This window comes from Leuresthes tenuis, unplaced genomic scaffold (assembly GCF_036924035.1).
Source record: "Leuresthes tenuis unplaced genomic scaffold, fLeuTen1.0.hap1 SCAF_5, whole genome shotgun sequence".
NCBI lineage: Eukaryota > Metazoa > Chordata > Actinopteri > Atheriniformes > Atherinopsidae > Leuresthes > Leuresthes tenuis.
This window is the reverse complement of record NW_027325359.1, coordinates 29,666,268-29,681,602: the sequence shown is the minus strand read 5'-3', so window position 1 is coordinate 29,681,602 and position 15,335 is coordinate 29,666,268. Positions and strand designations below refer to the sequence as shown.

The window sequence follows — 15,335 nt, the reverse complement described above, 5'->3', positions numbered from 1 at the left end:
CCGGAGCAATTGTGCAACATACGTGACATATCAATAAGGCTTTGGTCGTGTCAAGAAAATCAATCATAGTATGTATAACTACATAAACTAGAACTAATTACTGAGCCTCAAAGCTCCGAATGGTCACTAAAAACACAGCATTATAACCTTTTATATGCCAACATGATTGGCAGGTCTTTTAATACACGGACAAGAGCACAAGGTAACAACACAATCTGAGGTCTTTTTTTATAATGCATGTGAATGTGCTTTTGTTCTCAGTAAAAGGTCTTAGTTAATGCAGCCCATTACTGTTGCCATTTACAGTCATTTCCATCTGTTTATTTCTCTAGTTAAATATCACCACAGTACATTTTTTGTGTTTTTTTTTTACTAAGTAATTCTGATTATCTGGACAAGATCTAAAAATATATAAGAAATATTTGAGTTGCAAAAGGCAACTTTAAAAGGGAAAGAATAATCCTGCATTTACAGCTGAGGACAAAGGTGTACTGGAATAGTCTAGCGACAGATAAATCCTGTCATCTTGTTTAAAATTCTAATTATGATAAAGAAAAAAAACCTGTTCTTTCGACAAGCTTCACAAGTTTTGCCCAAAAAGTGAACTGGCCTATTTCATCATCACAGTAAAACAGAGAAAACAAGCAACCCATGTGGACTGGATGATGGCACCAAACCAGTTGAGTCCTATACAGGCAGCTGTGGATGGGTTTTAGGTTTGACATAGGCTCATATTTTCTCACTGGCTATGCTTGAGATGTCTTGTTAATATGAATGGTTAAAGTTTGACTGACAACTACGTCCAAAACCCTTCTGTTTTTGGGCCAAATCTCACCTGCATGTAAATAAGCTAACTCCACTTGCACAACTCGTATCACAAACCGATAATAAATGGAAACAGTCAAAATTCTGATACCAAAGTCTAAGCCCCTTGTCCACAGATTATGCATAAGTATATGTAGGGCTGGGTGATAAAACGATAATGATAGCTAACTTTTCCTCGATAGAGATATGAAACATGGTCGATATACTTTTCGATAGATTACATTCGTCCATCTTTTGACAGATAATATGAATAGCCAATGACAACGAGAGTTGCACCGCGCTTAACCAATCACGTGGCTGGAATAGTAATGCCAGCAGCTAGTCATGGCGTGTTTGTTTGTGCTGCTGCAGCCATATAAAAAAAGAGAATGAGTGCTCCCTCAGAAGAAATGACAGAAGACACAGCCCAAGGCGTAAGGGATAACATTGTTGATGACATTGTTGATAAGAAGGGCCCAAAAAGTTCGGTGGTGTGGAGGTATTTTTGTTTTTTGAAGTCCGACACGAAACAGAGTAGTGTTCACTGCAGCAACAGAAGACCACAGTCTGCTTTATCCAGCGCCGTATGCCAAAAAATCTAAGAGACACTGTGATATTACATATGCAGTAGCTTATTGTATTGCAAAAGATGCTACCAATATGCACAGTGGAAAATAAGGGGATCAAGTGGATGCTAAAAGTTATCGATCTGATATATATCGATATCTACTGATATAAAAATATATAAAATATTGTGACTTTTTCCCATATCACCCAGCCGTAAGAATATGTAAAGATCTGTTTTTAGACATTGACTAAGTCCTGTAACGCACCCCCCGCCCCCCGTCTACTCTATATTTAATTTTCTAACACACACGCGCAAACACACACGTACACAAATATATACGAAGAAGAGCCAAAGACACGACCTGTCCTCGACCTGCAATCCAGCAGCAGCCATCCAAAAATATCTGATTCCCTAAAGGGTGAGTTCACTCTCAAGAAGTTTGCTGATGTTCTCTATAGTTGTCTGATTTCCAGTCCAGTGCATCTGCTTTAATGAGAATAACAATGAAAGGTTGTGACTATGAGGGTGTCCCATGCTGCTATATGGACGCTTTCGCCTATGTGGAAGTTTAAGTGTATTGCACCTTTGTCATCTGCCATTTTGACGGAAGAAAATGTGTGTGTGTGTGACTCTTAATAAATACAACACCTATCCTCATTATACATTGATGAACATTTTAACTGAGTACAACACAACTGAAGTAACTTACAATCCCATTTCCAAATAAGTTGTGTGATACTGTGTAAAATGTTTATAAAAACAGAATACAATCATTTGTAAATCTCATAAACCAATACTTCATTGATGTAAAACACAGTGAGACATTTAACGATTTGTGAAAAAATATGAAATCATCTCGAATTTGATGTCTCAGAGGTGGGACAGGGCTATGTTTGCCACTATGAAGCGTCCCCTCGTCTTTGAACAACAGTCTGTAAACATCTGGGAACTGAGGAGCCCAGTTGTTGAACCTTTGGGAGAGCTGCTGTGCAACAGTCCTGGGTCCTCTTTTTTGTATTTTGTGTTTCATGACATGCCAAATACTGGCAGGCCAGTCTAGCATCAGGACTCTTCTACTAAGGAGCCATGCTGTTGGCATACATGCAGTGTGCGCTTTAGCATTGTGTTGATGAAATATAGAAGACATTCACAAAAAAAAAACATAATTTGCGGCTGGCATGGTGAACTATGCTCACAGACAAGGATTTTTTTTAAAGTGTTCCTGAGTCCATGCAGCGATTTCCATGACAGAATCATGTCTCTTTTTAATGCAGAGCTGCCTGAGGACCAGAAGCTAACGAACATCCCATATTGACTTTCAGCTGTGTCCCTTCTGCTCAGAGAAGTCCCCAGAGTCTCTGAATATTTTGATGATATCATGTACTGTAGATGTTTCTTAAGTTGAGAAACATTATCTAAAATTGTTCGACAATATGAAGACAGTCTGTTTTAGATTGCTGAACCTCTTTTTATACCCCGTCATCTTGCTGACCTGTTGCCAATTCATCTAAATAGTTGTAATCGACCCTTTTATTGGGACATATTTCCATCAAATTCAAGAGGAGCTAGTATTTTTCATGAAATAGTACAATGTCTCACTTGAAACATCTGATATGTTTTCTATGTTCAATCATAAATACAATTCTGGCTTACGATTTCTGCAAATCATAAGAACATTTTCTCTTTTTCTACATTCTGTGTTGGGGTTATATCTGTTTCTCGCATTCTTACGTAACTGACACTAGTGTTTAGTTCGATCGATAACAGAAAGACTTTGAAAAAGAGGTGATAGAGAAATGTTTTGACAGAGAGCCCACGCTGCATCCATCTAATGTCAATCCTACCCTTTGTCGAATCTCTCCTTCCATCTTGATGGGTGAGCCGAGCTCAGCCACCTGACGGACTCCCTCGCTGGCGTAGCCTCCATACTCCCACAGCACGTAGCTTCTGGAGTGGGATGCACCAATAATAGCAGACCAGTGGTTGGCCCGTCCTAGAAGACAGTGGCAGAAGGCAGAAATTTAGGATTGATTTGATGTTTTGGTCATAAAAAAGTAAACAATAATTAACCAAACAGAGCCTTCCCATTGTTCCTTTAACCTGACTGCCTGTTAGTTTGGCCTCAGATATTTATCCTGACTTTGTGCATGTTAATCTTTCTACAAAGAGTAAGAAGTAACAGAAGAATCCATACAACTAGCATAATATTAAATTGGGACAGAAGCAACAATGGTGTCTGTTGAGTTGTGATTTTAAGGGTTTATACACAGCATGGTAAATAAATGAAATCTTAAACCATTCTGAACCAGTCCATCCTGCTTTTTCATATAGTATGCATGCACATCTTTCACAGAAAAGCTCTGTTAAGAACACAAGAACATCTGTCCAATTAATTGATAAGGTGCAGGAAGTGTTTATGAGTAATAACACCTTGTTTCTATGTCGAGTATATAAACTATGACCCCCCCCCCCCCATGTTTAATGTGGGGAAATGCATTTCTTTTCAGATGAATGGAAATTTAACTAAAGAAATGACTAAGGCCAATTTTTCTGCCCTGAAAAAATAATTTTCATACTGATTGGCTAAATCTGACTGAAATGTTTTCACTTTGATCAGTCTGACTTTGTTTATCCAGAGCGCCGTCTTTCTCCAAAGCCCAATGGTTGAAATATTTCAGAATAATCAAAGCAAAGTAGCAAAAAAGTGGCTATTTGTTTGAATCTTTGCTTTGCTCGCATGCAGGTCAGTTGCAATGAAAAGATTTTTTAGTTTTCAGGTCATTTTCCAAAACCAACTTTTTTGGGATCATCCATGCAAGTTATGAAGTTATTTCAGATCACAAACTATATCCAGATCTTTGACATCTTGCTAGTTTTAAGATGTAAGCCTGTCATGCGGCCATGAGCCACTGTTGTATTTTCAGAACTGGTAACACTACAAAAACGCTGTACTGCAAGTGGACTTCAAGTCCTTTCGGATGCTGATTGATTCACGATGGAATGCTTGTCCTTATGTCATGGGCTGCTTCAAAATCTTCAAAAGCATCAAAATCAACCTGACATCAAACATCCATGCATTACTTCATGGTTTGAACTCACGTGGATAGTCTTTGGGGTGTACTTTCTCGGACCAGTTGCCATAAAAGGTCAGTCTATACTTGGCTGTCCCACAGGCGCAGCACTCCATGGCTGGTGCTTCTGTAGCTTCACCCAACACTCGCTCTGCAGGAACACAGGGAGCGACCATCAAGACACAACAACAAATACTCACATGTAAAGACTGACGAGTGAAAAGGGTGCACAGTCCTGATTTAGAACAGAAAACACAGTTCTCGGAATTAACAGACAAACTCATCTGCTCACCTGCATAAATTACCAAATGATTGACTACAATTTGGATTCAGTGAGAGTGTCAGAAAATTGCATCCATGGAAAAAAACTGTATTCAAATGACACATTAGCCTTAACACAGACTCATAAATATTCCGATTTTGCCCCGGACCAATGTTTTGCAAAGACAGGTCAAGGCGATTATTTGAATATTTATGAATCACAAAATTATTATGGAAAAATCCTTTCTTCACATCTAAGTTAAAGCAGGACGGGTCAAATATTGAATGTGCCTAACTTATGTCAGCAATTTGAAACAGGATGGCTTGATTGGTTTGTATAATGGCCACGAAAATTGGATTTTGGCAAGGAGAGGAAGATTTTATGAAGGTAGAATTCTCCTGAGATTAAGTTTTGAGAAATTTTTTATTGTACAGTAAATATGCGCATCACAGCTAAGAGAGTTCCGTCGCCTTATTGTCTTATAAAAGTGTTTATTTGGGGAGCTGAGAGCTCTCAGAAACTGGTATGACATTCTTCTCTGTGGTGAAATCACAGGCAACATAAAAGCTTTGGCACTGCTTTGTGATGACCTAAAAAAGCAATATTCAAATTCCACACTGACTCCCAAGACAGTCGTTCTTTTTTTGTCCTCACAGTTTTTCACACCAGATTTACTGGCTTCTATTTCTTTTAAACAAGGTATGAAAGACTAGGAGGTAATCTGTGCCAAAAGGCAGCGAAATAAAACAAAAAAGACGCTTGGAACAGGGAATAATAGCAGTATTATGAGCAGTCAAGGTTACAATGATGAGCAGCATAAGTGGGACCAGAGGAGAACATAGGCAGCTGTCATTACCTTTCTCACACAGTCGAACGGTGAGAGAGCCGTCATCCTGGAAATAGATGATTCTCTTCTGGACAATACTCGCCCTGGAGACACAGACAGAGCAGGTGGGGAGAAAGGTAGAGGAAAAGCAAAATGAAAAAGGAAAAGGAGACAGAATTGTATCGTCAGAGAAGTAAAAGGGTGCATTAAATAGATCATTTTGTAGAGCTCCCCCACCCCAATATCTGGTTCATGTAATCTTCAGTGGGAGGGAAATGTAATGGCTTCCCTGAAGTTACATAATGGACACCAAGTAAACATTTTTTCACAGGAAATACATCCTATTCTCTGCACCTCATGATACAATCATCCTGCTGCAATAAGAGCAACCCTGCCCACGGACATGAAGAAGAGAGAGCAGGAGATCAGAGGACTCAATATAGATCTTTACACAGGCTTTAGAATAAGCCACATTCAAACTTATGAGTTAATATTGGCTAAGAGTGAAACTTCCCCCAGTTGAAATGTGTTGTTTTACCAATATATCTACATTCATCATCTTCAATAAAGATATAATGCATTTCTTGCGGCACAGATTGAGCTCTAATACTGTGTGCTGTCTCTCTCTGTTTGCAGGGTTAACAGATTATTGGAGGAACACTAAGGTCCAGTGGCCTTGCTAAACTTTCAATAACAAGAATGAAAAGTATAAAAATCTTTCACTGCACAATAGTTTCATTCACTTCCAATTCCACATATCCTCGGAACGCTTAGGTTTGAAGCTATTTTTGTTCAGAGATAAGATAACTGAAAAAACCTGCAATAACATTTGCTGCAAACATCTATTTAAGTGAATTTATAATGATACAAAAACACAAAAAGAGAACCAAGTAATTTGTGCCGAGTGCAGGTTGTTTTTCTCTCGACCGGGAATCCTCAAATGTTTTCATCAAGAAACCTAGATCTGAAAATGTGTTCGAAGACAAATCAACCTCAAGATGAAGAAATACACACTGGCTCTTTGGGAGAAAACACCATCGAAGTAAATTTTTCTTTGAAATTCACACTTTAGGCACCTTTCGTTCTCTATCTGACTGTGGCTGTGTCACATATGGAGATTCGATCTGTTCCTCATTCTTTCAAATTGCTCTAACTCTCCACAGGGTACTTATCTTTAAATTTCCAAAAGGACACATAGCTGCAACACTAAAGTTAAGTGTACAATTATTTCATTTGGCACAGCTGGACCATTAGCCAGCAAAATCATCCAACGCAGCATAAAAGAAAAGCTTGGCCAGAATTAAGCTGTGCGTGGTTAAGATAATTCCAACAAAACCCAGAACAAACAACTGAAAGAACGCTATTCTGTGTAAATTTGGTCATTATGTGGACTGAAGAGAACCTGACACTATCCATCACTGTCACTCAGTACACATGCAAACCTGTTCATTTGTTGTTGTTTTTCCAAATAAAAGCAGTCCTCCGAATGTCTCCACTCATACAGTAGAGAAATAAAACAGAATGAAAGTGAGCTGAACAATACAGAGGAGGGAGTGGCAACATTAAGTAGAAGTTATCGGGTATATTGCTCCTATAAATCTTACACAGGCTGAATGGTGCAATATACTCTGCAACATGGGTTGACTGCTTGGGCATGAAATTGAAAAACAAAAATGAAATATGCTGACTATCATTGAGCTGCTCCTGATAATTCTTTAGCAAATTTTCTAATAGTTTTAAAGTTGATGGCAGTCAGTTTTATTTCCGAAGTACTGTAAATTTATCACTCCATCAAATCCAGAGCGAAATTTAAAATGATTTATAACACCAATACCCCTTTTCCACCAAATCGGTTCCAGGACTAGTTCGGGGCCAGCGCTTAGTTTGGAATCGGGTTTTCTGTTTCCAATGACAAAGAACTGGTTTTGTGACGATTCCAGCAGGGACAAAATGCTGACTAACATTAGCTCATAAGAAAGGCTAACATAACCATCTCACATTCAGTGTAAGTAAGATTATATTATATACAGGTAAAAGTATTACCTGTCTCCTAGAACGTAATCGTCGTCCACTCAAAACCTGCCGATCAACACAAACATATCGGATCTACCGTTTTCTGATTCCAATGAAGCAGCGTAAAGCCAGAAGCAGCAGCTGTACAAACGCAAAGTCATCCATTATTGTTGTCATCCATTATGGTAAGAGTGCACTTACTGCCTGCCCTCCTTTAAGATATCTTCTCTCCAATACACCTCTACATTGCCCAGCCATAACATTATGAACATCAGCCTCATGCTGAGTAGATACCCTTTTTGTTGTGTTCCTCAAATCATTCTTGAACCACTTTTCCAATATAGCAGGGAGCAACGTAACCTTCCCTTTAATGGCAGGACCCCAGGTTTCCCAGCAGAACATTGTCAAGATACTCAGACTGTCCACACCAGCTTGCCTTCTTCCAATAGTGCACTCCAGTGCTTTGATGTCCCAAAGAAGCGACACACATGGTGCCAGCTACTTGATGTAAAAAAACATGACTCTATAGTCCAGTGATGCTCACTTGCCCACTTAAAGACGGTCTGCAGCTCCACAGCCGCATAACACAAGAAACTGTGATGCACTGCGTGTTCTGACACATTTCAGTCACAACTAGTATGAACCTTTATAACAAGTTTGAGTTACAGTAGCTTTTCTATCCAGCCTTCGCTCTGACACGCATCAGTGAGCATTGGCCAATCATGAACTTGTCACTATTTAACTGATTCTTGCCACTGTGACCCCTTTTGGTACATCCTGTCCTCTGCAGACCAGGAATGTCCAATAAAAGAGCTGCAGTTGTGGATCCAGTTGTCTGGCCAGCACATGTCTGGCCAAAGTTGCTGAAATCCTTACGTTTGACCATTTTTAGTGCTTCCAAAATATCAGCTTCAACGACTGAAGGTTCACCTTGTATCCCACTCAGTGTGAGATACCACTGTATCTTGATAGTTTGTGGGGTTTTTTTGTTTGGGGTTATAATGTTATAGCTGATTGGTTCATGAGTTTGCAAGTTTATTCACTGCTGTTTAGAGATGTTGCCACTGCACCTAAAAGAGGGCAGAGAGTATTTGAGATGTGTAGAGCAAAGCAAGTTGTACACTGAGGGGGAAGTAATGAGCATGAAGTAAAAATGGTTACAAAGTGTTCTCCATGCATTTATCCAGAACTTCTGCAACCTATGTGAGGTTCCTAACTTGATATTTCCCAGGTTATCATTGTCCACTCCACTCTGTCTTACACATAATGTAGCTCCTTACATTAATGGCAATTTTATGCAACAAAACAAAACAAGTTTTGTTCATGGGATGACATGCAACACTGCAACCTAATCCTGCTATTTACAAATACACATTTTTCACCTTTTTCCAAGTTGCCGTGTCAACGCTTTCTCCCGTAGTCCCTACACACTACCGCCTCCACTCTGCTCAGGTTTCAGTGGCATCTCCTGCCTAATGTGTCCTACATGTTCCACATCTCTGCAACACGTCTGCTGACCTTTTGTACTCTGGGGGCTTGGATGACTCTCCCTGCTGTATCTTCAACATACTTTTTGGATGAATGTGGGAAACTACCAACAAAGCAATTCCAAAACATGCAATGTGTGATTCTTCATACAACAGAGATCTCAAAACATAAAATGTGCTCCGGACAGCAAAGACAAACCCAAAAGAAGCTAACAGGGTAAACTTAAAAATGTTCAGTTCATCCCGCCCCTTCAATTTAGTTTAGTGTCTATACTTGCCCATGAACCTTGTCTCGAAAAAAGCTACAACAAAAGCAATGCATAAGTCAGTAGGAACAAACAGTGATACATGCAAAATGTTTAGTCTTATTGGCATTTAAAGCTGAAGGTTCTTAACTGATTGAAAAGGGTGACAATCACTCCAATATAAAAAAAAATACCAATGCCATTAGTGCTTCTTTATCTAAAACAGAATGCCACGTACTAAAAAGGGTAGGATGCTTATGTATCCCGTGGTGTGTATATCGGGAATAATCTAGCAGAATTTCAGCAGATGTAAACTAATTGGAGGCTAATGCGACAAATGGTAAATGGACTGTACATGTATAGCACTTTTCTAGCACTTTAACACTACATGCCACATTCACCCATTTATTCACACACTATGCCTTAGTCCATATAGGCTACACAGTACTTTCATCTACGTATTCACACATATTCATACACTGATGGACGCATCGGTAGACAACGAGGGGTTCAGTGTCTTGCCCAAGGACACTTTGACATGTGCCATGGGGAAGCCAGCAGTCGAACCACAACCTGAGTTACAGCTGGACCAAGATGCTAACAAGCCAAGTTAGCAATGCTTTGAGAAAAATATAAGTAGAAGGTTAAAGAAGTCTGGATCAGAAAGGATGTGAAAAAAAACTATCAATACAGGTCTTTTACCCTTCAGCAGGAACTAAGGGGGAAATAAAGTTTTACTGTCATTTTTAAAAATTGGCCAACTGCTGCTAGCTTTGTTACACTAATGTTGGCTAGTTGTTTAGAGTTTCTTGGCAATTGTCAGGTTCGATGATGCGAGGAAGGGAGGACCCAGATACAGATTTCCAAAATAGCGAGATTTATTAACAAAAGAGGCACAAGGCAAAAACAGAGGACGCAGCTGAGCCGTATATCAAAATACTCAGAACTATGGCGAACAGAACAAAACTGTAATTTATAAATAACAAGACTAAGGAAAAAATAACAAACCAGACTATGAATAACGAGACTATGACTGTGGTGAAGACTACAAAAATATGTCCTCAAACAACATCACAATGACACACTGTTTCATAATGCTTCTGTACCAGGTAGTTTGGCACACTTTTCTGACCACTTTGCCGACCAGTCAGAGCAGACTTGGTCTTTTAAACAGGATGCAAAGGAAAGTATGAGAAAATTTGAACTTTTTCTAGCAGCATTATCTGGGCTGAACTTCCGACACTTACTGAGGTCTCAGACCACATTTCTCCTCTGAATGTCAGGAGGGGTGAATAGCATACAAATCACCCTAAAAGGGTTAGTTTGTGCCTTGCATTAGATTGACATTCACACTGAAGGATCAAAATCCTTCACAGCAGAGAAAAGCCAGAAGCAATACAGAAAGAAAAGATCCATATCAGTCTGAACTTGTTTCTCTATTTCATATTTGTGGAACTTCAAGAGTAAAACAGAAGTTGTTTCCAACAACTGAACTTCCTCCAAATAATCCACCCTTGTGATCAATGAAATTTGACTGTGTCAAGACAAGAGTTTGGGTCCTGCTGTCAAACAGCCTTAGAGTCTCACGGTTGTCACTGAGCAAGCAGATGAACAATGGCCTCTTCCTCCCCCTGGACTCCTCCAAGTAATGGCATCAGAATACTGATGGGATGAACGAGCTGGAGGTCAAAGTGGGGTGAAAACATGATGAACAGATGGCCTGAGGGCAATGATTGAGAACGGGGAGAACTTTAAGTATAAACTTGATAAGAAGTGATCACCAGGACAGCAAAACTTAGATTGAAAAATAGCCTGCCAAACCCTCTTTCTGCTCATTTTTTTTTTTTTTTTGCTTTTCTCTCATCCCAGTCAATTTCAGCTCTGGGTGGAAAATATCTTGAATTTTCAGGATTTTCCAGAGATTAAAGTACAGATTTGGGCTGAGCTCATCAGAACAACAAGAAAGGCCTTCATGACCTGCAGTGGAAAGCACTCGTACAAACACAGCCATGCACGCCCATTCTCAGCCCCGAGGAGTTTGCGTGTACAGGCGCTTCACACTTGCATGAGATAAAAGTCAAAACAAGGCAGATTCATGAAAAGCTTACCGCTGAAAATGCTCCTCCTAACATGCGTCATTTGGAACTGTATTAGGCTTTGAGGATGGAGAACGGACAGAAATTGTGTGGGTGAATCACCAATATTGCAGCAATGTAGGAAGATTTGACAGTTTCCTTATGAAACAGAAATGTAATCAACTTGTTTTTATCATGTCGTCTGCAGTTGTAAACAAAACTTTTCAGTGCCAAATGTTTCCATCTACTGAGGTCTGAGGATCTTTTCAAGGCTCTGTGTGTGGGTTTCCTTTTGAAGCTTTAAGTTTATGCAGCTCGTGGGAGAATCTAAAAAACACTGTTTTTTAAGTCAATAGGATGGTCAGTTACCACAAGCACAAGAGGCAATGAATCATAATATATCCATATGTTTGTGTATCAACAGATGTCACTCATGTTTACTTTTCTAAGAATGATTGGCCTCCCTCAGCTCCATGGTGAGGTTAAAGATATTATACATAATCGCTGCACATCAACCACATGTGCATTAGACAGATTGAAAAAAATGAAGAAGCTGTAACACACCATCCACATGGTAGCCACCAGCAAGTAGCTGGAGAACACAGTGGAGCCAGTAAGGCTTAAATATTTCAGCTTATGAGTAGATATTAGACTTGGATTTAATTTTCCCACAGAAAGTCAGCACATCCCGAATGCCATGCTGCGTTACTGTATCTGTTAAATGTGTAGTTGCTCACACATTATCCTTCATAACATTACAAGGAAATGCATCTTCATTTTTACAGCTTTTGGGATGAAACTAAGATATTTCATGGTGTGAAAACTGCAATGTTAAAAGGTAAATCTTAGATTACGTAAAAACATAACTTTGCCCTCCTACGTTGAGCTTATTTATAACCTGTGTGCATGTAAACATACAAATTACATTATACAGTCATTTGTAAAAGCTGGCCTTCAGGAGGGATGAGAATCTGTAAAAGCAAACACAATGTGCAGTTTTTTTGAGTGAGCCTGAGGAAACTGGAGCCACACATGGAAGGCATTTTGATGCATTTATTAAAAAACTGAAGTCAATCTACACATCCTTGTGTAGTATATGGGATTTATTCTACAAATGTAATAAATATCTGATATCCCTTTACAGCTTTTCTACTTTTCAGCTTGTGATGGAGGTTGTGAAAATGTCTCTGCCTTCACTGCCAGCAAGGCAATCGATTTTTTCTTTATTCCAATTCACACAGGAGCCATAAAATGAAAAAAGACCTACAGATTTGGGCTGAACCGACAGCATAGCGAACAAGCTCGAGCAGAGCTTCTCTTTTCTGACTGATGTGACGACGGTAAAGACTTAACAAAACTTTTAAAAGTGACTCATAGTCTATTTACAGTGATTACATTTAACTATGTTTAAAACTTATGTGGAGAAACAACTAAGAAAAAGAATCCAAAATAAGTACAGTGAAGCTGAATATGTGGTAGAAAGGAAGTCCAACAGTCCACACCAGTGCCTGTGGATGTTTTGCAGCTGCTGCTCCTTCAGCCTAAGGGCACATTTTCTTTCTAGTTAGTTCAGTGAGATGCACGACAACAACTTGGCCAACTGAGGAGGAGGAGGGCAACCCTCACAGTACCGCTCCTTCCTCGTGAAGAGACGCCGCACACTGTATCTTGACATTGTTGTTAGTTCAAGTGCCAGGAACAGCTGAGACAAGCGGGGATAGCGCACAATAGCGAGCTCTATTTAAAAGCTGCTGAGATGTTCTGCTTGCCAAGAAGCTGACGAGTATATTTAACAGCTGACTTCTTTCAGGTGCTCAGCTCACATATTGGCTTACTTAATACATTTCAGAGGAAAAAAGTTACATTGTACCATGTTTCAGAAGGAGCAGCACGAAGAAGGCTTGCACAGATTACGCAGCAGCACAACAAATGCCTTCTGACTGTGGAATCCTGCATGTTGTTAACTGGTATGTTGGTCTATAAAATCCAAAAAGAAATCATTGAATAGAATCATAATTGCTTTTTTGTTAGGTAAATATAGCAAAATACTACATTATCTTTCATACAGATGTTAAACAGATTTGAATTTTCGAAAGATTTGAATGATTGATGAATTATTAAAGATTCTTGGTTCTGTCTTGGTTATAAAACCATATCACCATAGGAAGTATCGCGACCTATTAACCCAGCAACCTTATTTCAACAATATCATGTGGAACAACAAACACAAGCAGCCAATACGAGAAGTAAACAAATATTGCATTAAATCAGCTTATCTCAACCTCTTTAATAAGAGGTTAAGCCAAATGTCAGCCCAGCTACGGTGTCAACAATAACCATTCAATTCACATTCATAATTAAACTGCGGTGAATGTTAGCAATTTACAGACTGAGTCTTGTATTTTCCTCATATAAAAGCCAGGATTCAATTAAAAGCTGGGCCTCCTATAATGGCCGGAGGCTTCGTGCAGGCTGGACAAGAAGAAATAAAGCTTAGCCCCCCAACACTGGCCAGGTAGGGAGAAAAAAGAAACTGCAATATTATTTACCCCCCAAACTATTTTAACAATTATGCAAATGTGAATGATTTGTCAGACTGACATATTATCACACAACAGTGCTGTTTAACACATTCTGAACAACTCTGGATCAGTCCTGTGAGCTGCAGCATACTGTATGTGCGTGCATCTCTCAGACAGAAAGCCTTGGTAAAAACAGGGGTGTTTCTATCTAATTCAAATCTGAAGGATTCATAATTTGACACGGTGAAGGAAGAGTTAACCGTGTAGCAACAGCTTGTCAAGCTGGTAGTGACCTGGCACCGAGTCTGATAACTGAATTTCCATAGAATGCACTTGACTCACATATGAACTCACAGGTGTGGAAGCAAGCCGCATGTGTTGATATATATCATTCCAGATTTTGTTTTAAAGCAATAAAATGTTATTGTAATTAGCATAACTTGATTACTTGTTCTTTGTTGTACAATTAAAAATTGATGGCATGCCTCTAACACAGGCCTGGAACCCAGAGCAGCTGAAGTAAATACAGGCCTCGGCCTCTTGTTAGTGAAAACACGCCAAAGATTTTGATGCAAACAATTATTGCACATGGACACATAAACAAAACATAAAGACTGTTTATGTTTTTATTGTCTTCAATATTCCTACCTACATTAGCTCCTTCACGTCTACCTTAGAGGTGCTCTGTGGATTTCCTTGAACAACAAACACAAGCAGCCAAGCAGCTTATACATCATCTTGGGACAGTCATTTATTTCCCATCTTTACTTTTCTCATCTCATCTCATCTTTTCTCATCTTATCTTGCCTGGTTTGCTTTTGTGTGATTTCTCCACATTTCCAGATTGAAGCTATTTAACTGACGAGCACAAAGTTATTATTACCAGAGCTGGCAGATCCTCTCTGTTTCCAGTCTTTATCTCAGGATAAACAAGCCAGCTGCTGTCTGTGGACTTGAGACATGGGAGGCGAACCAGTCCTCTTATCAAGTTCTCAGTAAGCAAATATTCCTCTAATGTTAGGAGTAGATATGGCTACATTTGTTCGCCTATACTTCTTAAAGAAGAGTCGTAATATATTAATAAACTCTCCCGCTGATCTTCTCATAAAAAGATGCTTTCTTTGTAAGCACTGCAGCTTTTACTTACTGCTTCATATTTGATTTGGAAATAGCAAGCGTTTAAAGTTATTAAATCTGAAGTCTTAGAGGCTTTACTCAGTTTAAAGAACCTATATGAGTTCAACAGAGAACTAAAAAATCCAGTGACATCTGTATGGAACTTCTTGCAATGAGCTGAGAGACATAGAGGCATGTGTTTGACACCCTCAAGGAACATCATACAGACAGCACATACAGAGTGCTGGGAAGTAAAAAGAAGCACACTGCAAACTAGGTGAAGAGCATTTCCATGGTCGAAAGGATTTGAGGATTCTTAGAAATTATACTTTCTTTCTTTACTCTC

At 39.3% G+C, this 15,335-nt stretch overlaps 1 protein-coding gene across 1 annotated transcript in view; it reads right to left on the bottom strand.

The window, feature by feature from the left end:
- Positions 1-15,335, bottom strand: part of spon1b (spondin 1b) — a 101,963-nt gene that overhangs the window by 67,188 nt on the left and 19,440 nt on the right. Inside the window, exons 4-6 of the mRNA XM_072386600.1 lie at positions 5,562-5,635; positions 4,472-4,594; positions 3,217-3,365 (exon numbers count right to left, since the gene is read on the bottom strand). Of these exons, the coding sequence (XP_072242701.1) occupies positions 3,217-3,365; positions 4,472-4,594; positions 5,562-5,635 (346 nt within the window). The remainder of the gene's footprint in view (positions 1-3,216; positions 3,366-4,471; positions 4,595-5,561; positions 5,636-15,335) is intronic.